General features: G+C 50.1%; 9 protein-coding genes across 9 annotated transcripts; 6 read left to right on the top strand and 3 right to left on the bottom strand.

Annotated features, from left to right (window-relative positions):
• Positions 1 to 299: 299 nt before the first annotated feature.
• AUEXF2481DRAFT_611543 (uncharacterized protein) lies at positions 300 to 2,671 on the top strand. The gene is made up of 3 exons (XM_013490096.1): positions 300 to 418; positions 469 to 2,280; positions 2,349 to 2,671. The coding sequence occupies exons 2-3, from the start codon at positions 519 to 521 to the stop codon at positions 2,483 to 2,485; spliced, it is 1,899 nt and encodes a 632-aa protein (XP_013345550.1). The 5' UTR covers positions 300 to 418; positions 469 to 518; the 3' UTR covers positions 2,486 to 2,671.
• Positions 2,672 to 3,347: 676 nt separating this feature from the next.
• AUEXF2481DRAFT_611507 (uncharacterized protein) lies at positions 3,348 to 6,472 on the top strand. The gene has a single exon (XM_013490095.1). It carries the CDS (start codon positions 3,714 to 3,716, stop codon positions 6,246 to 6,248), a length of 2,535 nt encoding a protein of 844 aa, XP_013345549.1. The 5' UTR covers positions 3,348 to 3,713; the 3' UTR covers positions 6,249 to 6,472.
• On the bottom strand, positions 6,348 to 8,397 carry AUEXF2481DRAFT_3474 (uncharacterized protein; the record flags this gene model as incomplete). The annotated part of the gene is made up of 3 exons (XM_013489750.1): positions 6,348 to 6,377; positions 6,736 to 8,168; positions 8,223 to 8,397. 3 exons carry the CDS (start codon positions 8,395 to 8,397, stop codon positions 6,348 to 6,350), a joined length of 1,638 nt encoding a protein of 545 aa, XP_013345204.1.
• A 3,195-nt stretch (positions 8,398 to 11,592) lies between these two features.
• Positions 11,593 to 12,804, top strand: AUEXF2481DRAFT_38192 (uncharacterized protein). The gene is made up of 2 exons (XM_013489922.1): positions 11,593 to 12,573; positions 12,668 to 12,804. Exon 1 carries the CDS (start codon positions 11,814 to 11,816, stop codon positions 12,564 to 12,566), a length of 753 nt encoding a protein of 250 aa, XP_013345376.1. The 5' UTR covers positions 11,593 to 11,813; the 3' UTR covers positions 12,567 to 12,573; positions 12,668 to 12,804.
• A 248-nt stretch (positions 12,805 to 13,052) lies between these two features.
• AUEXF2481DRAFT_611500 (uncharacterized protein) lies at positions 13,053 to 14,109 on the bottom strand. The gene has a single exon (XM_013490094.1). It carries the CDS (start codon positions 13,899 to 13,901, stop codon positions 13,446 to 13,448), a length of 456 nt encoding a protein of 151 aa, XP_013345548.1. The 5' UTR covers positions 13,902 to 14,109; the 3' UTR covers positions 13,053 to 13,445.
• A 176-nt stretch (positions 14,110 to 14,285) lies between these two features.
• On the top strand, positions 14,286 to 14,849 carry AUEXF2481DRAFT_27912 (uncharacterized protein; the record flags this gene model as incomplete). Its single annotated transcript, XM_013489848.1, has 1 exon — positions 14,286 to 14,849. One exon carries the CDS (start codon positions 14,286 to 14,288, stop codon positions 14,847 to 14,849), a length of 564 nt encoding a protein of 187 aa, XP_013345302.1.
• A 521-nt stretch (positions 14,850 to 15,370) lies between these two features.
• AUEXF2481DRAFT_3470 (uncharacterized protein) lies at positions 15,371 to 15,838 on the top strand (the record flags this gene model as incomplete). The annotated part of the gene is made up of 1 exon (XM_013489749.1): positions 15,371 to 15,838. One exon carries the CDS (start codon positions 15,371 to 15,373, stop codon positions 15,836 to 15,838), a length of 468 nt encoding a protein of 155 aa, XP_013345203.1.
• A 52-nt stretch (positions 15,839 to 15,890) lies between these two features.
• AUEXF2481DRAFT_3469 (uncharacterized protein) lies at positions 15,891 to 16,577 on the bottom strand (the record flags this gene model as incomplete). Its single annotated transcript, XM_013489748.1, has 1 exon — positions 15,891 to 16,577. The coding sequence occupies one exon, from the start codon at positions 16,575 to 16,577 to the stop codon at positions 15,891 to 15,893; it is 687 nt and encodes a 228-aa protein (XP_013345202.1).
• A 317-nt stretch (positions 16,578 to 16,894) lies between these two features.
• Positions 16,895 to 20,035, top strand: AUEXF2481DRAFT_3468 (uncharacterized protein; the record flags this gene model as incomplete). The annotated part of the gene is made up of 2 exons (XM_013489747.1): positions 16,895 to 19,482; positions 19,537 to 20,035. The coding sequence occupies 2 exons, from the start codon at positions 16,895 to 16,897 to the stop codon at positions 20,033 to 20,035; spliced, it is 3,087 nt and encodes a 1,028-aa protein (XP_013345201.1).
• Positions 20,036 to 20,346: the final 311 nt, after the last annotated feature.

The following is a 20,346-nucleotide window of genomic DNA, read 5'->3' as shown; positions in this document are numbered from 1 at the left end:
TGAGTCACGTTGTGTTATAACAAAAATGGACAAGGTGAGGGTCAAGAAAGCCGTCCGCGGCGGCTAGTATAGGATCACGAAACCTTCGGAACGTCAGACACATGTCAAGACCCGAACATATTCTTTCAATTTCCGCCATGCCTTTGACACTCGTCGTGCCCAAGCGCACTGTGGGTGAGCTGGACTCAATCCGACTAAATACCAATGTGCGATCGTAATCAACAGTCCGCCTACAGTTCACGAAGACGAGGCGGAGTCAAGACGACACAAGGCTCAAATATTGGTGAACATGCTCTGCGACTTGCGGTACAGATCCACAGGCAACAGCCTCAAGGCACACCAAGCTGGGAAGTCCTCCAGTTTCTCGGACGCATAGTAGCATCATGTATTTTTCACGACTGTGTTAAAACCCGGAGAGGCGAGTAAAAAAAGCAATGCAAATGGTGGCAGCATACTGATAGTAGTCAGGAAACATCAAGGACACTTTTAGCGAATACTATCAGCCACCTTTGGAGCGTATGTTCAAGGATTTCTTCAATCTTCATTGGCCTTGCTCCTTCTCCGATCGAGCCAGTCGTTCTTGTATCGGCACAAAACTCTCACACGGCGCAGAACATCGCGCTGCTGATGGAAATGATATTGGCCAAGGCCAATATGTGTCTAGCGGGACTGTAGAGGCTGATGTGTCGGACTGGGTATCTTTCATCAAGACGGAACTCAATATTTGTGAAGACGAATATTGCGAAGCCCTGGATGAGGAGCCTCGGGAGAAATCGAGCAGAAGAATCGCCAGTGACTTACATCTGGAACAAATGAACGACTTCTTCACGGACCTTGGAGCTGCAGTATCATTCATAAGCCACAAGAGCTGTTTTGCTTGTCTGGTCAGACTACCGCAACATCCTCTACCGTGCGGACATGTGCTTTGCAATAGTTGCGTCCAGGATTCAGGGAAGAAAGGCCATGGCAAGATACGACTGAATTACTGCCCACTTCATATACACACTAGCTTTCGGCCATCCTGGGAGATGCCCGACAGGTCTGAGCATGCCGGTATAAGAGTCTTGTGTCTCGATGGCGGCGGTATGCGAGGCATCATCGAGCTCGAAATCCTCCGCGTGATTGAGAAAGCACTTGGAGGCAACATACGCATTCAGACTTTCTTCGACTTGATCGTAGGCACAAGCACTGGAGGGATCAACGCGCTGGCATTGGGTGTAAAACAGTGGTCGGTCGCCCACTGCATCGCAGTATTCGAAAAGTTTTGCGACCAAGCCTTCACTGAGCGCGAGTTCAGGGGTGTCTGGGGTCTGGAACAGGCTGCGTTTCTGAATCACGGAAGCAAATACAAAGCAAAGCCCCTTCACAGCGTGTTGCAAAAGACACTGGGTAGTGGTCAGCTCTTTGGTGGCAGCGAATCTTTAAGTGCCTCTCGCACCAACGTTGCCGTGACGGCGACGTCTGCCGATGGCAAAGGAGCCATGGTTATCGCCAATTACAACCGTCCACACAACGCGGCAGAAAGTCAAGTTTTCGTAAGACCAGAGAACCACCGAGAAGAGCTTGAGGTATGGGAAGCTGCGGCAGCCACTTCTGCAGCACCATTCTACTTCAAGCCATATACTCAGCCCAAGACTGGAGTAAGCTACCTCGACGGAGGACTTTACCACAATAATCCTGTCCATGTTGCAAACAGAGAGCGAAAGCTTCTATGGCCCGATCTGGCTAGTAAGCATCCGGACCTGCTTTTGTCTATCGGCACAGGTCGAAATTTGCCAGAGGCACCAGCAGATGTACCCGAGCGGCGTTCATTCAGTAAAAAATCTGAGGAGATGTCGAAACCTTCTCCTCGAAAATCGGGAGGCCTGCGACGCACTCTTGACACGTTTGGAGCTCTGTACCAGCGTTTTGACAACATCTTGGACGCTGAACAGACCTGGATCGAGTTCGAGGCCGATGTTGTTGGCCAAGCTACTGACCTTCCAAGTCCTTATTTACGCTTCAACTTAGACCTGAAGCGTAAGCTACCCTCTTTCGATGCAAAGGACAAATTTGAGGAACTTCGAAAAGACGTCAGACAACGACTACGCGATCCCGATGTGGTCAAGATGACACAAGAAATCGCTTGTGCTCTAGTCGCGAGCTCATTCTACTTCAAGCTGGCAAGGACAATCTCTCATCGAGCTGGCAACTTTACGTGCACAGGCTATATCTGTTGTAAGTTTGAGGAAGGCTCGTCCAAATTGAAAGCACTGGGCAAGTTTCTTTCGGAGCAGTCCAGTAAGACCTTTGAACCGCACTTCGTCATCCAGGAGGAGTCAACATGTATACCTGACAGGGCTCTCAAGATCAAGCTCACGGAGAAAATCCTCTCGAGACTTACCATCTATGGAATGCTCAGGATACCTCATGTCGACATCGACGTATCAGATGCAATGGCCTCGACCACAGCGACTTTGGTCCTGGATGGAGGATGTCGTGGTGAGTCATATCAGAAATATCTGGTTGGTGGTTTCCCGCGAACGCTGGTGCAAGAGATGCGCCAGGAACCGACAATAAAAGTCCAGACCAGCCATTCTACCTCAACCATGGGACATATAGAACGCCATTCTCATCAGATGTCTAGATCGGTGACTAAGGGGACACAACCATCCTCTGTAGAACCGTATCATCACACCGTACACTCACGTATGGACTCTGCAGTCGAGATACCACGTCAATTCTCCACATCCATACCATTGTCTCGGCCTGTTCCGCAAGAGCAAGCTACGAGAACAGACAGTTTTCCGACATATCAAGCATTCTCGTATAAGCAGCCTGAGGAAATGGTGACGTCGCATCTGGTCGAGCGTGCTGCTAGGAAAGTACGATTCGAAGACGAGCAGAGATCGAGGAATGATCGTCCTGCAGATCGTAACAGTCGGCCGAGAAGATTGGTGAAGAGGAAAGAGACCGGAGACCGGTATGCGCGTAACAATTGAGGCAGTGATCAGACAAGTCCGTCTGATGATGCACAGAGGCGAGCCATATCATGGACAGCAAACCAGTGCGGAGACATCTCAGCGAGGTAAAGGGTCTTTCGGGATCGTGCAGATCGTACGCAATATTATTCTCTGCATTATAACAGCTACAGAAGGAGAGGAAAGCTGGGGTGAACAGAGCACAAGTCCCCATGGTTGACGACATATTCCTTTTGGTTGCCATTTCCAGCACGAACGCCGTGGGTGATCAAGCCGTGAAAAGGCAGAAGACTTTTTCACTTCTGCCAATTGAGGTCAGAGAGTCGGCGGAATCTTGCAGCGGAGGAGTCTGATGTGCGATTGCGCCGGTTTCAATTTCTCGACAACAATCTCACTTTCATAAAATTGGCAAAACAACCGCGTCATTGCTAACCTTTTGCTTGATTTGTTCTGTTTCCATCGCATCAAGGTCCATAATTTGTGGATTTTCGCATACTACCACGCGCACTCAATGATCTTTTGCAGAAAGACCGAGACCTATCATATCTCTGTTTGACCACGACAAACACCTTCAAGCGTCAATCTCTTCTTTGTCGTGTTGACATCCAGCTCAAAGCGAACACTTTGCAACACACCTGCGCAGGTCTGCTCTGCCAGTGTCACCCAGCAGCACACTTAGACGTGTTTACTCTCTCAATATCGCCTTGCAACACGATTGGACGAACTGACTCTATCGCTCTCGCTCACTGTCAAATGTTGCCCGACTTTCTTCAGGATTCCTACTCGACATACAAACGAGACACAGACCTGATTGCCAACTGGCTGGCGACCACTGCTCAACGGTGTGGCTATAACCCGGAGACATTGGGCGGGAGTCCGCACGAGATCTCGCTGTCCCAACTTAAAGGCCGGGCTCGCAAGCTTGCCAGAGATGTCCACAAACCAGAAAATAAGGTCCAGAGGGATGAAGATGTTCCCGTATACATCATCTCCATCAAGTCTTTCATCACCCTAGCATCACAGATTGTGGGCTGTACGAAACCATTCATCAGAGTTCCCAAGATCTTATCGCGCGTTCTGGACAGAGCAATTGACTTTCGCAAGAAGCACAACAAGTGGTTCCGCCACATAGGAGTTGATGACGACTCAACCGAGAACGACACGCATGCGCATTTCATCTCTGTGCTCGAGCGTGTGCGCAGCATACTAGAACCAAACACGACAAGAGAAAGCGACCAGCTGCAGCCGAAGAGGCAGAACCACGGGGGCGAACCTCAAAAGATGAACAAAGTGCATACCACAAATTCGTATGAAGGACTCAGTGTTGAGGTATTGTCCGAGGAGTTCCTAAACGCGCCACTTTTGAATTTGCTCGAGGAGAATGCCGTTGAAATCGACGCGGTAGCTCAATATAGAGCCGAACGGATGTCAAAGGGGAAAGATAAAGTCATGGCAACTTGTGTCCTCATATACACGACCAACACTGTTCGGCGCCATGTCCAGTCGCTATGGCTTCTATACCGTGACAAGCGAATCGTCGACCTACAAGCCGCTGCCATCGTCACGGACACTGCAGTCGAGATGGTTAGACGACTTCAGGAAGACCATGAAAGAAACTTCCCGGATGCTACCGGGGATACTGGCCATCTCGAGTGTGTTCTTAGTTACTACCATCTACGTTGCAAGGACATAGGCGAGGACATTCTCAAAAGGGAACGGCCTGGTGATACCATCAACTTCGCTGTTTATGATATCGCTCACGACTGCTTCATTGACACTTTCATGATGTTACGCGAGCTGAGCGACTTCAGAACTGTGGGAGTGACCTCGCACTTTACTCACACCACAGTCGAGGATCGTGACACTTCAACACAATGGCACGAAAAGTCTCCTAGGGAAAAGTTTCTCGATAATACGATATTGTTGACAAGAGCAATCACTGGGTTAACAGGTCTTGTCTTACTCGACGGTCTTTCAGACGATGAGTTGGTTCGAGGTATTCGAGAGATGGGACCTGGCAAGCCGATCCATCTTTGGCTCGTATTTGCAGCACCCATCTTCCTCGACGTGCAGCACTGGCTTGGCCCTGATGTTGAGCGACCATTTCAAGAGATGCAAAAGGGTGGCAGATATATCAAAGCTTCCCTCGACCAGACCGTTACGTTTCACACGAAGCTTCCTCTAGATGCTCAAGTCAAGAACCAAAATATCGATAAATTACAACGGTTGAGCAAAGCCGTGGATGTATGGCTTCTTCAAGATACGATCGATATTCTGGTGAACGGACACCTCGATCCCGAAAAGAGGCATGATGCGTATGACTTTCTAAAGCAAAACCCTGTCCTTTGTGGTATCTGGCTATTCAGCGCGAGATATGCAATGCAGGATACTAGCCTTCATTTTGTCAGACACTGGGGAACCATTATATTCGGCGCCCACTTGCATATGGCTCTGAGAGTACAAGGCATTGCGTTACCTTGGGAAGACATGGACGTGTTCATGAAACTTCAAGATGGCGCTAGGTTCTTCACGGGTGTGTACCCAAAGACTCTTGAGGATTGCTCCAAACGCTTTGATGTCTGTCATGGCCAGTCAATAACCACAAGCGCAAAGAACAGAAGAAGAGCAGTAAACTCAATCAACAAAGGCAACGTACGAACTGTGCAGCTAGAGATACCAATGGCAAGTCTGCTTGCTGGACGTTATATGCACCATCACAACTCATCGTTATCCACCGATTTCGCCGCGGTTGAGAACAGAATCAGAGAAATACACATCAAAGACGTCGTCAGCGGTCAGTTCTCGCTCCTGTGCGATTCTGAGACAAGCAAACTGGCACGCATACAGTTCTCCCGAGCACAAAAGAATAGTACGGAGAAACTCGATACTACTGATCTTCTTAACGGTCTTGCCAATTCACTCCGGAACGAAGTAGTACATTTGTCCTTCGACTATCTTCGTCTTCATCGCATCTGTTGTAACATGATTTCCTCGGTCAAGGAGGAAGTCGGACCAGATCTTCGCAATATGCTTTTCTACGGTGAGGAGTTGATCGGCCGTGGTGACCATCTGCACATACCCAGCTTTGTCGGTTGTATTTTGATGCACTCGATGCATGCAGAACAGTACCGACAAAAGAAGGACCGTAACACGAACAAGTACAGTTGTGGCATTCTCATCAGGACTGCACAGTGTGTCAAAGAGGCCATCAAGGGTAAATCAGGCAGTATCGTCATAGATATCATAAAAGGATACTTCGGCTACCAGTGGGAGCTGGCTGGTGAGTAAGGAATGAGATGCAATCGAGAACATTGTTGGAGGGTGCAAGCACGCAAATTTTAGTCAAGACAAGGAAGACAGATGCTCAAGACAAGCAGTGACGACCCATTAGTGGTTGTGATGCACAAATTTGTGCATCTATATTCATGGGGTTGGTTAGCTACCCAAGAGCAAGATCCTCTTTACAGAAACTACGAGATCAAGGTTGTGATTATGAATACTACTCTTCGATTAGATGCTATGTGGCACCCATAATTATTATGTGCCCAGCCTGTCGAGATGTAAGGGGTTGTTAAAGTAAAGGGATATCATTCATCATCAAAGTCTAGCATCTAAATCTTCTCATCTATAGTGTAATGCTTTTCCTCCCAAATCAGGGTATTTCGAAACCAAAATTATGCACAACGAACGATCAAACACAAACCCCAAGCCCAAATGCAATAGACGGTAAGAAAGATCAGCCCATCCAGGCCCAGAACTTCTGCCAAGCGCCGACTGGCTCGACCTCGTCAAAGTGCATTTCCTCAATCTCCTTGCGACCAGTGTCAAGATCGGCTTCTACGGGCTTGACGAAAGGCTGACGGAAGACGAGCTTGTGGCCGCCGTAGAGAGCGGCGAAGAGGAACAAACTGATGTATGCGACGAAGAAGTCGCTCGTGTTCCAGGGCATGAAGGCGGTGAATCCCTGGGTAAGGATGATGAGGATGTTGAAGAACACACCGTACCACGAAAAGAAGGGCTGCCACATGGCCTTGTAGGGCAGGGTGTCGCGGGAAACACCACGAGCAGCAAGAGCCTTCATGAACGCAATGTGGGAAATGTTGATGCAAGTCCAGGTGATGAAACCAGCGACACCGGTGATGTTGACCAGCCAGTTGAAGACCTGACCACCGCTGTTGGACTCGTTCATAAAGCCAAGGAGCCCGAAGGCGGCGGTGAAGGCAACGGCGTAGTATGGGACACCGCTGGCGGTGGTGCGACCGAGCCACTTGGGGGCTGAACCCTGTTCTGCCAGACCAACCAAGATACGAGATCCAGAGTATACGTTCGAGTTTGCGGCACTCAAGACGACACACAGGAGAACGGCGTTGATGATTGAGGGCAAAACTTTGACTCCAGCTAAGTTTGCTGCGATGACGAAGGGCGAAGAGGAGGCGTCGGTGTGGTCGGAGATGAGGGATTCGTTGTCGTAAGGAACAAGGAGACCAATGAAAAAGATGGTAAGGACGAAGAAGAAGACAATACGGTAGAAGGTCTTCTTGATGGCGGCAGGGACAGTCTTGCGAGGGTTGCTGGTCTCACCGGCTGCGATACCAACGAGCTCAGTACCCTGGTAGGAGAAACCGGCCTGAATGAGGACAGCCCAGAAACCGACGAACTTTGCGACGGCCTCGTTGTCCTTGACAATGTAGGGAGCGAAAGCTCCAGGGTTCTTCCAGGTGTCGAAACCCAAGTATCCATGTTGTCCAGCTCCTGCATCAATGCAGATAGCAAAGATCATAAATCCAATAACTGTCAGAACCTTGATGCTGGCAAAGTAGAACTCGACTTCTCCGTAGAAGGAAACGGGAAGGAAGTTGATAGCAGTGATGACAGCCCAGAAAGCACCAATGAAGATGCCGATGTTGAGGGAGGGATCCCAATACTGAATGATCAAACCACTGGCAGTCAACTCCAGAGCATAAGTCATGGCCCATGAGAACCAGTAAATCCAGCCCATAGCGAAACCGAGACTGGGGTCGACGAACCGGGAAGCGTAGGCTGTGAAGGCACCGGAGACAGGCAGGAAAGTAGCCATCTCACCCAAAGCGACCATTACGCTGTAGACAAGTGTACCGACAAAGGCGTATGCGATTAATGCACCGGCGGGTCCAGCATTTGCGAGAGCTCCTCCGGAACCAATGAAGAGACCGGTACCGATAGTTCCACCTTGAATCTTGTCAGCGTGGTTTCGAGAAGCCTAGGAGAGCTGTATGCTCATACCAATAGCAATCATCTGCAGGTGACGCGACTGCAGTCTACGCTTGAGCTGGACTGTGGTCCCCGGGACTGGCGAACCCTCGACATCCTCGTTCGAGATTGAGCTCGGGCTCGATGAGTATGGCTTGTCTTGCACAGCTTTGGAGCCAATGCTGACGTCCTTCTCCGAAGAGAACATGGCGACGGTATGAGAAAGATGTGATTCAAATGATATGGGTAGGTGGTGGCGCACGTGTCCAACAACCTAATCGAATCTTGAACAGCACGCGGGGTATGAGTTGGAAGCAAGAGGTCAAAGGTGAAGCAAAAGGTCCAGGTCGGACATGAGCTGCCCTGTGGGTTGGATATATGTACGTAAGATACTGGTGGTAGTCATCGTTCGTTGACGCGCTAGAGTAAAAATTTGGTTATGAAAAATCGAAAAAGCCCGTTCGCGCCCTGTATAGCGGGTCCCGGCTCGCTGTCGCCGAAGCACTGTTGCTGCCCGCCCCATACCGAATTGTGTCCGGCTATGAGCATGACGTCTCTTCGCTCGGTGTATGACTGCTTTGTTCGTATCAAGCGCTGGTGATGGTCAGCATTTGATCGCATTTCTCGCGTTTCGTGCATCTGCTCTTTGTGACCCTCGAAACATGACATCGAAGAAAGATGTCGAGCCGCAAAGCTTCATAGCTCACATCAAGGTGCCGGAAAACGACTCCTTCAGTCGGCCGCTCCCGAGAGAGTTTCTCGTCCCAACCCTTCTCTTTGTCGCCACATTTCCCTAGGGCGTGTAAAGCCTCGACTGCGTTGGATCTTCATTCGCTGCCTTCAAAAGATAGCTGAGCAAAATAAATCCTACGGTAAATTCCTCGTGTCAAGCTCTGCAGGATGCAATTGTGGAAGCCCGTCGGCAAGTTCGACCCTCCATTGGTCCTTTGCCAGTCGGGAGCCCTCTGATCGTTACCAGACCAAGATATTACTCGTCACTGCTTGCTGCAAGCTCCCCAGATCTTCTCGGCGATCTTGTAACATTCGTGCAGCAAAGCGAGGCCAAGGCTTCTGAATCACTACGCAAGTCGAACAGCTTGCAAGAGAGTCATCCGATGCGCCCGGGCGCTCAGTCGAGCAACCATTTGACAATTGAATCATCAAACATCTTCACGCGTTATCGAAGAAGTGACATCCTCCACACAAACGGATGGTTCGTTCGTACTGGGGAATAAAACATCCAATTTATTCCCTTGTTGCTGTTCTCATTGCGGAACGCCTTCCGTCTAGCGCGCCTTCCGCCTGACGCAGCTGAGCTCACCAGAAAAAATTCAAACACGATGGAGCAATTGGACACGCGACAATAAAGCTCCTTCCACATGAACCAGGCCGAATCCATCTGTTTCTTGCGAGGATAAGAAATTGACGCAGGTGCTGCATTCATCTTGACTTGTCCAGATGTATTGTTGCATCCGACTTAATTGACGCAACAGAGAGACCACATCAACAGCAAATATCGCTCATTGAAACACGAAGGTACCATGTCATCAACAAGCATGTTTGTCTGAGGCTGTCAAGGATGACGATCAATGAGTATTCTCACATGGCGATAGCTTGGCTCAAGGAAAGCTCGATCCTGATGCCGTCCTATCTTTTCAACATTCTACGGCATTGCACAACGACAATGTCATCGAGCACATTTTGCTACTTCATAGCAGATCACACAGTCGCAGTCAGTACGCATCATTTGCAAAGTTGACTGAAGCGCCAACATATCGGCATTGCCGGATCCAACATATCTGGTGATGAAGACTTTCAAGATATGGAAACATCTACATCAGGGCCCATAGATTCGCTGCCAACAGACCTGAGTCCTGACTGTCGACGTCAACTGGGAACGGACAAGTTAAGTTTACAAATAAAGAGCAACAGCACTCATTGCACCGTCGCACCCAAGGCAATCAAGGAAAGCGTTCTACAAACTTGACCTCGTGGTAGCAAGTCTTATAGTTCTTCGGGTATATGGACCAGACAAAACACAATTTTGAAGCTGTCTCACCTCCTTGCCTGCTTCTCATCACGATACAGTGCCATCGAAATGTGCAACTAGTTCTGTCTCGAAGAAGACCTTCCCGGAAAGCCCTGAAGCCCCAAGGATGACTACGCTTTTGTCCATCTCCCCTAGTGTATCTAAGGTTCAAAACAGGGCTGTACAAAGGCACAAACACATCCAGATCGAGGCGCATAGCAATTCAGGGTCATAAGATTCTAGGTACACCTCACCCTCGTTCATTTTTCCCCGAGTTCTCTAGGCTCGAAACAAGGCTGTTAGAAGGCAAATTTACAGCCGATATCTTGCTCACAGACGGATCTGCTGAACACCAAGGTCAAGTTCGATCATTATATTCGAGCCGTTCATGACCGACAGCGCTTGCCATATATCGACCAGAATCTATCGACTAGTATTCGCCGCGGAACAGAATGAGGTGTGATCATCAGGCCATCGACTGTTGGTAGTGGAGAAGCATCAGCTAAAGCAAATATTATATCTTGCTCAACCAGCGAAAGCTTCTTTACTGTCATCACATACTTCTGCAAAGATCTGAGGACCGCTCCTCCTTTCAGTTTACGCCCGAGAACTACCTGATCAAGACCCACTATTGTCGAGAGCTTCAAGGCTCGGAATGACTGCAGCTCCACAATGACAGTACCTCTGCTATATGACATGTACCGGCCTGTACCCTCATTCCTATCAGTTGCTTGAACACCTTCCTGTCACTGATCTCATTGTCTCCCAATCAAGTGTCATGGATGACCAACAGCTTCAGACTGGCGCAACTGATACAATTCGCGCGATAATTCCAACCCAACAATCAATGAACACGAACCTCAACATCGCCTCCAAAGACTTTGCAGCTCAAACAACCGACTGCCAGACCTCAACGGCAACGGCAAAACCTCCAAAGGATCCCCTTGATATTTATCGCCACAGTATCCTCACTGCGACAATCCTTGGTTCAGCTTTCGTACTCGCGTTGTTCGTCCTATGCTTCTTGGTTGCTATACACCTGGCCGCTGTTACGAAGGCCATGGATAGGTTCACTAATGTCGTCGAAACATATACGATCACGCAGATGGTGACAGAGACGCTAGTGCTGGGAGTGGAGCCTACAGTAACGGACACTATGACAAAGACGATTACGGAGTTCTTGACGCCGACGCGAAAAGCATGAGTATGGCGTACAGTTCTCCCCGGCCGATTCTGGGGGCCCAATTCTATCTAAGAATGCTATCGTACCACTAGTACCTCATGAGGAAGGCAAACACTTGCGGATAGACAATGTAAAGCACTGAAGAACGACAACATCTCGAAGGCACGATCATGTTTTCTTTCCATCAGTGTCACATTGAGTTTAGCACGTGGAGAGCACGTGGCTATTCAGGTCTTGACAAGTGTGCTTGAGCCTATGACTCTTTCTCTCTCAAATCTCGGAAGGATGACTCCAAGCGCACTACAAAAGCAATTGTTTCTACTGTTGATACTTACGACCTGACAAACCAACTTTTTGACGACTTTACTTCACTTTCGAAGACTTCCTTAACCCTCTCACGTGTAAATCCAACATGACCCTGCTTGAAGTAAATGAGGACTTCGAAGGATATACCCACATCCGAGTCAGACTAGAGGGCAGCGGACCTATGCACGATCCTCATCACTACTCTAGCCAGGAAAGATTGGACGCCGATAGCGACGATGATACACAGAAGATCAGTGACACTGAGAGCTGCAAAGAGTCCGATGAGGTCGTCGAAATACCCAGAAGCCGCGACATTGACTTGACCAATCGCGAAAGCATCAAGGACTTCAGACAGCCAGAGCAAGCAACACAAGACGACAACACAAAATCAGGCCCCGAAGCAAGTGTAGATGCATCAGGGACAACCCATGCACAAACGCAAACCACCGAAAACCTCAAGGAGAAATTAGCATCCACTCAAGACTACATCAGGCAAATCTTCACGCCGAATTCCGAACCGGTGTCCAAGCCGCTGAGGATCTTCTTGGAGTTCATGTTCCTGACCATTTTCGGCTGGATATTGTTTGCAGAATCACCATCAGAGAAATGTGCCTGTGCACCAGAAGTACGAACGGAAATCGTAACCAAATGGTGTGACATGCCCCCTGTATTCGGTCCCACAGTAACCATTACTGCGACCATCAGAGAACCTACAATTTTCCTTACAACGACAACTCTTGCACCATGGCCCACGAAGACAAAGACTGTCGTAGCGAGTGAGACAGACAGATGGCACATGCCGCTTGTCCCATTCTCCGCTGAAGACCTGGCGGAGATAATGAGGGAGTATCTGGACTAGAGGTTCTCTGAGCCAAGCTGCGTAAGCCACGAGCTAGGATTTCAGGTGCGTTGGTGAAATCATAACAGACGCTTGGTCGGGTCAAATCTGGTGTCACATACCTCTTTCGGCAAGAGGATATACAGGTGTGGCTCGGAAATTACAGAAGTCGATGAAATGAGTTTGGTATGCTCTCTGCTGTCGGAGGAAGAAGTTGTGGCCATTACGACGGGAGTTGGGGAAGGTGATCTGATTCTGATGTTCGGGGGTGGGGAGAGGTTGGAGAGTTCTAGGCGGTCGGAGCGTTGGAGAGGTCGCGATGGTCGCAGAGCTCGAGAGGGACGTGAAGGTGTGGTTGATTCTGGTAGTTGAGACGGAGTGGGTACTGAAGTATAGGACGGTAGTGTATCTGTACTGCCGGTGTATGGTGGAGGTTGTTCAACGTCAGATCCACTCATTTGGAAGCACGATGTAAGCGGAACGGAGAGAATGCCATTCTCCTTCTTTCTTATACATTCTTACGGCAGCGACGGCACTGAACTTCCATAGCAGCTGACGAATGGTGCTGGAACGTGAACTGCTATGCGGAATATATGACTTGGTTTCTTTGAGAAATCCTTGGATGCGTAGAATGGCGAGAGCGTTCGAGGGCGTTCGACCGAAACCGCATTTCGGGAGAAACAACTCTCTTGTTAGCTCAGATCAAACCAGCGACACAAAGGTTGATACCAAGTGCTTCACAAGATGTTCGAGTACCCGAAGTTGAGGATTTTTTATTCAAGGATTTTCTACAGGTTCAGACACGACGGTAGCAAACAAGATTTACAAAAGCTCGTCGGACATTCAGGACGTCGATCCGACCCCTTCGACCCCCAAAATCAACATGGTCTCTGAGTATTTCTACTCTGTGGTAATCTCTGGCCAAGCAGCATCCCCACTAGACGGAGGAGGAAACACCTCTCGGATTCTCTCCCACTCGGACTGCTGTTCATCCTCATACTCCGAGTCATACTTGTACGACGAGTCGTATGGGTTCTCCGAATCATACTCGTAATCGTACTCGGGGGGATCTTCTTCGTAGGCTGTCTCATACTCCGTGTCCCAGTCGTTATCGTTCGCATCCGAGACGGACAGCGTACCGGTGGGCTTGGTGGTTACTTCGGTGACGGTGACAGTGCTGACACAGTTGGTAGAGTTCAATTTTTCCAAGATTGTGTTGGACTTTTGCAGCATCTCGGCATCGCGTTGGAGGTAGACCGTACTGCAGACGAGACTGATGACGACGGCGATGAGCGCGACGACGAGGCCGAGGATGCCAGAGTTTCTTCCCATGGAAGCGCCTTTGCTGGAAGCCATTGTAGTGGTGTGGGAGAAGGCGACAGAAGATACTGATGTCGGAAGCTGATGGGAGTCGATTTTATCCCTGTGGAAAAGGAAAGAAGTAGCATGAAGGAATCTGATGGGTTCATATACCCATCTCGACGGTCAGTACAGCGGAGGCGGTACGATACGTAGGTCGTACGAGGGGCCAGAATCAGGTCGGTCACATTCGAAACATTGATGCGTGACCGAGTGTGCTGAATATGTGAGTAGACAATCTTTGCGAATACCTCGGAAGATCAAAGCGGTCGAGCTCGTTTGAGGATCTGGTGATGGCAAGACCATACAACTGCCGGTGTACTTGCTCAGAGACCAAGATTAGGCATTGACGACCACGCCGTGGGGGATCGTTCGCTGTTAATGCTTCGGAAGAGTGAGTGCAGGAAGGTGCGATGGCGATCCGCCTACATACTGAGCTGCCGATGGACATTTGTGAACTTCACAAGAACATCAACATCATTGACCAGACTGACCGAGGGGCAGGGCGTCCCCGAAGAGCCTCGCATCGACAAGCCTGCCGACACGGCCAAGCTTGCCAGCAATATCAAGCCAACCGTCAACGAGAAGCCTGCCAGCACCAAACCAGCCAACGACCATACCGAGGACACCTGCGCAGGGATCTTTGGTTTGTGTTTCCTCGCTCTCCTCGCGGCCATTATCTACACGCTATGCATCAATACCTGCGCCCTACATGACTTCAGGGGTCAGATACATGCACAGACCAAGATCATTGTCAGAGAGGCCGGCACCGTCACTTCCTGGATTGCTACTGCACCGACTCAAACCAATATCGTCACTCTGCACAAGACGACAGTCGTGTCTATAACGGCGATCACCCAAAACGTCCCCAGAAATACCCAGACATACACGATCAGGTCGCCGGGTCTTTACAGGGTCGTCAATGCAGAGGTTTACGCACTTTGAGTGCAGATTCGCTGGGAGTACGAGGATTCTTGTGTAACCGATGGAGGCTTTCGAAGACGATCCGCATCGAGTTGTGGCAGACGAGTGTGTGGAATAGGTCAGTGAGAGCAATCAAAAGCCAACGCACTGAGGTAGCAACATTCGGACACCATATCAGATCCGCTGGACGGAACGATTGAGGGAGACATACCATCAATTACAGTAGCTTTTCACTGTATAGCTACAGTCACCGTTCAACAAAACTGCGTCGATAAACCCTAGGCTCTGAACTTTGTTGTGTCCAAGCTTCGTGGACGACGTCTTGGCTGACCCTTGTGTCGTGGTGTGAGGCCAGTGGACATATGGCATGATCGAAACGACCTCCATATGTTGCTCGATCGCCAAAAGTCTAACGGAAGCTCGCGACACAAGCTACTGACCTTGAGTCTGACCGCCACGAAGAAGCTCGTCCCAGACATTACCGTCTTCTTGTTTCATCGTCAACCAACTTCTGCCTGCAAGATCTCAAAGCCTCCCTCACAATGCCAAACGAGAGCAGCTTCTCCAGCAGGATTCTCTTCTTGCTCAGCCTCATCACCCTGAGCGTGTCCCTCATAATAATATCCTTCAACCTCGCCCTCACACACGAGAACAACGAGATCTTGCTCGGAGCGACAGTAACAAACCAACATGTCAACCAGGGAGCATTTCGCGTGGCGACTTGCGATGTAGCAGCATATGCGGATATGAAGACGAGGTGGAGGACAGTTGAGTTGCCAGCTGAGACTGTCACGGAGACTGTTACAGAAACGATGAAGGTCTTGGGAGTTAAAAAGCCTACAGGAGCGACAAGTGTCAGAGTTGAAGCCTCGGCATTGCTCACACTTGTGCCACACAGTCTGCCGACGAAAGATTCCGACGGGAGTGCGCTGAAGAAGAAGATGGCAATCAGGGGAGGCTCAAGGAACCCGCATCTTGTTGACGTGAACAAGCCCGAGATACAGATGTGAGGGCAGGCCGCTGTCCCCAGAAGAGATGTGTTGCGTCTTTGGAGAAGGGTATTCAGGCAGGGTCGAGCTTTGCTTTTGCTTCTTCGATCCAAGTTTCAAAAACCATGTCGCCAGCAGAAACGGCACGTAAGGGAGTGGTCCGGCTACCCTTCTTGGCAGCATCCGGGTTCTTATTGTGCAGATCAGGTTGAGCAGGGATCCATGGTTGAGGGTGGCCGATGGGAGGGCTTGTGTTGTCGCGTAGCTCGATTGCGAGGGTGAAAGTGCAATTGTCGGGCAGAGGCTTCAAACGAGAGCCACAAGTCGACAGTCTGCTCATTGTGGCACGCATCTGCTCTTCAAGATCGACTCTAGGAAGCACGGCGACATTTTCTCCATCATCAGTGGTCCTTGACATTGGCGTAAAGTGGTATTCCTTTGGGACGAAGGGGAAGCGGCTGAGATCAAAGACGAAACGTTCAAGAGGCGTGTCCTGGGCAGAATACATGACAAGAGCTACACGATCAACGGTACCCTTCAGCAGCTCAATCTGTACAGCAGCGACAGCATCGGTGATCCATTGGCATACTTTTGGGTGCCGCGACTGGCGCACGCTGTAGTTGTACTTCTTTGCCGATAGAAAAGAGTCGCGTGGATAGATGTCGCGTTCGTAGAGAATGGTGTGTATAGCGACTATCAGGAAATCACTGAAGACACCGACGAAGGTCTGGAAAGTGACTATCACATCCGAGTCGTCCATGTTGATGAAGTGATGGAAATGGTGATGGAAACAATAGAGCGATACGCGTGAGTGGACGCGACTTGGCGGGGAGTCGCGTCTCCAGTGATTATTTTGGGCAGCAAATCACCAGATGCCTTTTCCGCTATGTTTGATCATTCGTACCAAATCTGACCACGTCAAGACAGCTCCAGAATAGCTTCGAAGTCGACTCTTTACTCAGTTGTACATGGATCAAGCTGACAAGTAGCCTCTGTCCTCCTTCTTCGAACCCCTCGATCGTCTTTGCTACCCCGCGATACGCTAAGCAAACCGGCCATCACATTATCCTTTGCGCCATGGAGCAGCAAATAGCACAGCTCCTTCACGACACGCAGTCGCCTCAGGATGCTCCTCGTCGCAATGCTGAGCTGCAGCTACGGAAGCTTTATACACACACGTCGTTCGCTCCTACCCTGATCGCCGTCGCTACACACCAATCCATCGATCTGCCTACCCGACAAGCTGCACTTCTGTTCCTCAAGCAGTTCGTGCTGCAAGTATGGACCCCTCAGTTCGAAGAGTTCAGAGGCGAGATGCTCGTTTCCGTCGAGGAGCGTGCGAAGCTCAGACAGGCCCTACTTGACCTGGCCACCGACGCCCATCAGGAAAGAAAGATCAAGAGCGCCGCTTCCATTGTTGTCAGCAAGATCGCTACCGCTGACTTCCCCGACGAGTATCCCAATCTCCTTCCTACCTTGCTACACATCATCAACAACGGCCAGGACGGTCAATTACACGGTGCTCTCAGGGTCTTGCAGGACCTGATCGACGACTGCTTCAACGACGATCAATTCTTTTCTGTCGCCAACCAGATCGTCTCATCCGTCTTTGCCGTAGCCACCAGCTCTCGCCCTACCATCCTCCGCGCACTTGCTGTTTCCGTCTTCCGCTCATGTTTCGACATGCTGGAGATGGTCATGGAGGATCACAAGACAGCCGTCAAATCTTTCGTCGAAGAGGCTCTCGCAAACTGGTACCCTTTCTTCCTGGCTACCATCAACATGCCCATAGCAGCCATACCGGTGGAGCAGGAAGAATCTCAGAATCCTGTTGCTGAGGAGTACCGTGGCCTCGTCGCCCTGAAGCTACAGGTCGTCAAGGTACTGATGAAGGTGCGCACCATGTTCCCTTCAGCTTTGGCTCCCCAGGCACCTGCTCTCTTTTCTGCTACATGGCAAGAGCTCAACAACTTGCGTCAATCCTACCACGACTCGTTCATCCTCAACGATCGTCAGGGCAGACTGGAAGATGCTGATGGTCTGCCATACACCCTTGATTTCCTGGTGCTAGAGGAGCTTGACTTTATGCAAGCCTGTCTCCGCGCAGCTCCAGTTCGCAAGCAGCTTGAGGAGCAACTGCAGACTCAGTCCATGCCCGACACATGGGTCACGGAGGTCATGAAGCTTACCGTCACGTATGCACACATCACTACCGAGGAGGAAGGGCTATGGGATATTGATACAAACATCTTTTTGGCCGAAGAGTCAAATGTCACTGCCAATTACACTCCCCGTACTGCCTGTGCTGATCTTGCCATTAAGCTTGGGGAATGGCAGAGCTCTGCCACTATTGAAGGCCTGTTACATCACACTCGCGAGCTCTTCTCGACAGACTCTAGCTGGAAGGCAAAGGAAGCCGCTCTCTTCATACTCAATCAACTTCTGACAGACTACCATGACACCGACCGTCCGATAGCTCCTGAAGTCGTGGGCATCTACGTCGACTATATCACATTTGCAATGCAACAGGATCATGTCTTCCTCCGAGCTCGTGGTCACCTGACCGCTAGTAGCATGGTCCGTACCGCAGGCGGTGCCATCAATGGTGCTGCCACTTCGCTCATGGATCAATCGCTACATGCTATAACAAGCGATCCATCGGATGTGGTAAAGGTATCCTGCATTCGTTCCATGCAAGCTTACCTCGCCGAGGTTTCTTCTGACAACAACATGTCTATGCAACCTGCCATCATCAATGCCATTCACCAATTCATCACTGAGCTCGACTTCAACGACATGGACGAATCTGAAGACATCATGATTGCCATTGTTGAGACACTCCGCGATGCCATTATGATTGACACTCGTATCTGTTTGACAGGCTCTGGCTTGGATGTCCTCTTCACCCTTGCCAGCTGGTGCGCCGTCAACTATCAAATTTACATCATCATCGCCGAAACTTTCGAGGATATCACGGAGTCCTTGTCAGGCGCAGGCCCTGAGGTCTACACACAGCTATGTGCCAAAGTGTTGCCATCACTGTCTGGAGCCTTTGATGTCGCAAACCTAACTGATGAAAACTCTCTGACGAACCTTGCCACCGACATGCTCTCCGATCTTGCACGCAATGGTCCTACGCCTCTGCCGCAAGGCTTCATCGTCACTGTCATGCCCAAACTCACGCGTCTACTCCTCGAATCTCCCGACGAAGAATTGCTTAAGTCAGCAACCTCTGCCACTCGGTATATGCTGGAGAAAGATCCTGAGCAGATGTTCAACTGGGCCAATCATGACGGTAAGAGTGGTCTTGAGGTCATTCTCGTCATCATTGACCGTCTGCTCGGGCCCACGGTGGAAGACAATGCCGCCGGTGAGGTTGGTGGTCTTGCTGCTGCCTTGGTAGAGAAAGCTGGATCCGATAGACTCGGTCCATACTTAGCACAACTCTTGAGTGCTGTCGCCCACAGACTCAGCACTGCTACCCAGACTCAAATCATACAAAGTTTGATCCTTGTCTTTGCGAGATTGTCTCTTCTTTCGGCCAGAGAGGTGATCGACTTCCTTGCCCAGCTATCCATCGGTGAGGAGAACGGCTTGAATGTCGTCCTGACAAAATGGCTGGAGAATTCTGTCAACTTCGCTGGCTACGATGAAATCAGGCAAAAGTAAGTTCACCGTCTATCATATATTTATCGTGTCGATAACTGACGGTCGTTTAGCATCGTCGCCCTCACCTGTCTCTACGACCTTCACGATCCCCGTCTTGACACTGTTCAAGTCAAGGGCGACATGATCATGCCAACCTCCACCCGCATCATGACTAGAAGCCGTGCACGCGCAGAACCTGATCGGTTCACCATTATCCCCGCTCCTCTGAAGATCGTCAAGATTCTCGTCGATGAGATCCTATCCTCCAACTTGTCTCGCAGTGTCGAAAACCTTGCTCCTGCTTCAGAGATCGAGAAGGCAGAATCTGTTGGTAGTGATGAATCAGGCTGGGAAGACGAAGACGGCTTCTTGGATTTGGGTGCTGGCATCACCAAGGAGGCCTTGATGGGTATGGTTGCAGACGACATGCCCGTCAGAAGTCGTGATGATGAGACACAGGCACATTTACTGCAGTGGTTCGCAGGTAAATCGCAAGAAGAGGGCTTTGGAGAGGTGTTTGGTCAGTTGAGTGCTGCTGAGCAGCAGAAGCTGAGATCCATGGGTCAATAAAGACATTCGACGTACTGGATGCTGCTGCCAAACACTATCAATCGCAAAGATTGGATTACGTACATAGTTGTCGAAAACCATCGAGAAAACGGTCATACACAACAAGAAAGCCTTTTCTCTGCTTGCGCGAATCATGGTCCAATCGTGATCATGACGATGATCAAGGATTTAGTGCCTCGTCGCACTCGATATGCTGGCACAGAACTACAGGTACAACGATCGGGTCAGTGTGTGTGTGCCAGGTGCGGATGCGCTCTCCAGAGCCAGCTCTCCGCGACAAAAAAATCACAATACATTCTTACAGCACAAGA

This window comes from Aureobasidium subglaciale (assembly GCF_000721755.1).
Source record: "Aureobasidium subglaciale EXF-2481 unplaced genomic scaffold scaffold_6, whole genome shotgun sequence".
Classification (NCBI taxonomy): Eukaryota; Fungi; Ascomycota; class Dothideomycetes; order Dothideales; family Saccotheciaceae; genus Aureobasidium; species Aureobasidium subglaciale.
Note: the sequence above shows the minus strand (reverse complement) of the source record. Positions and strands in the feature narration are given on the sequence as shown.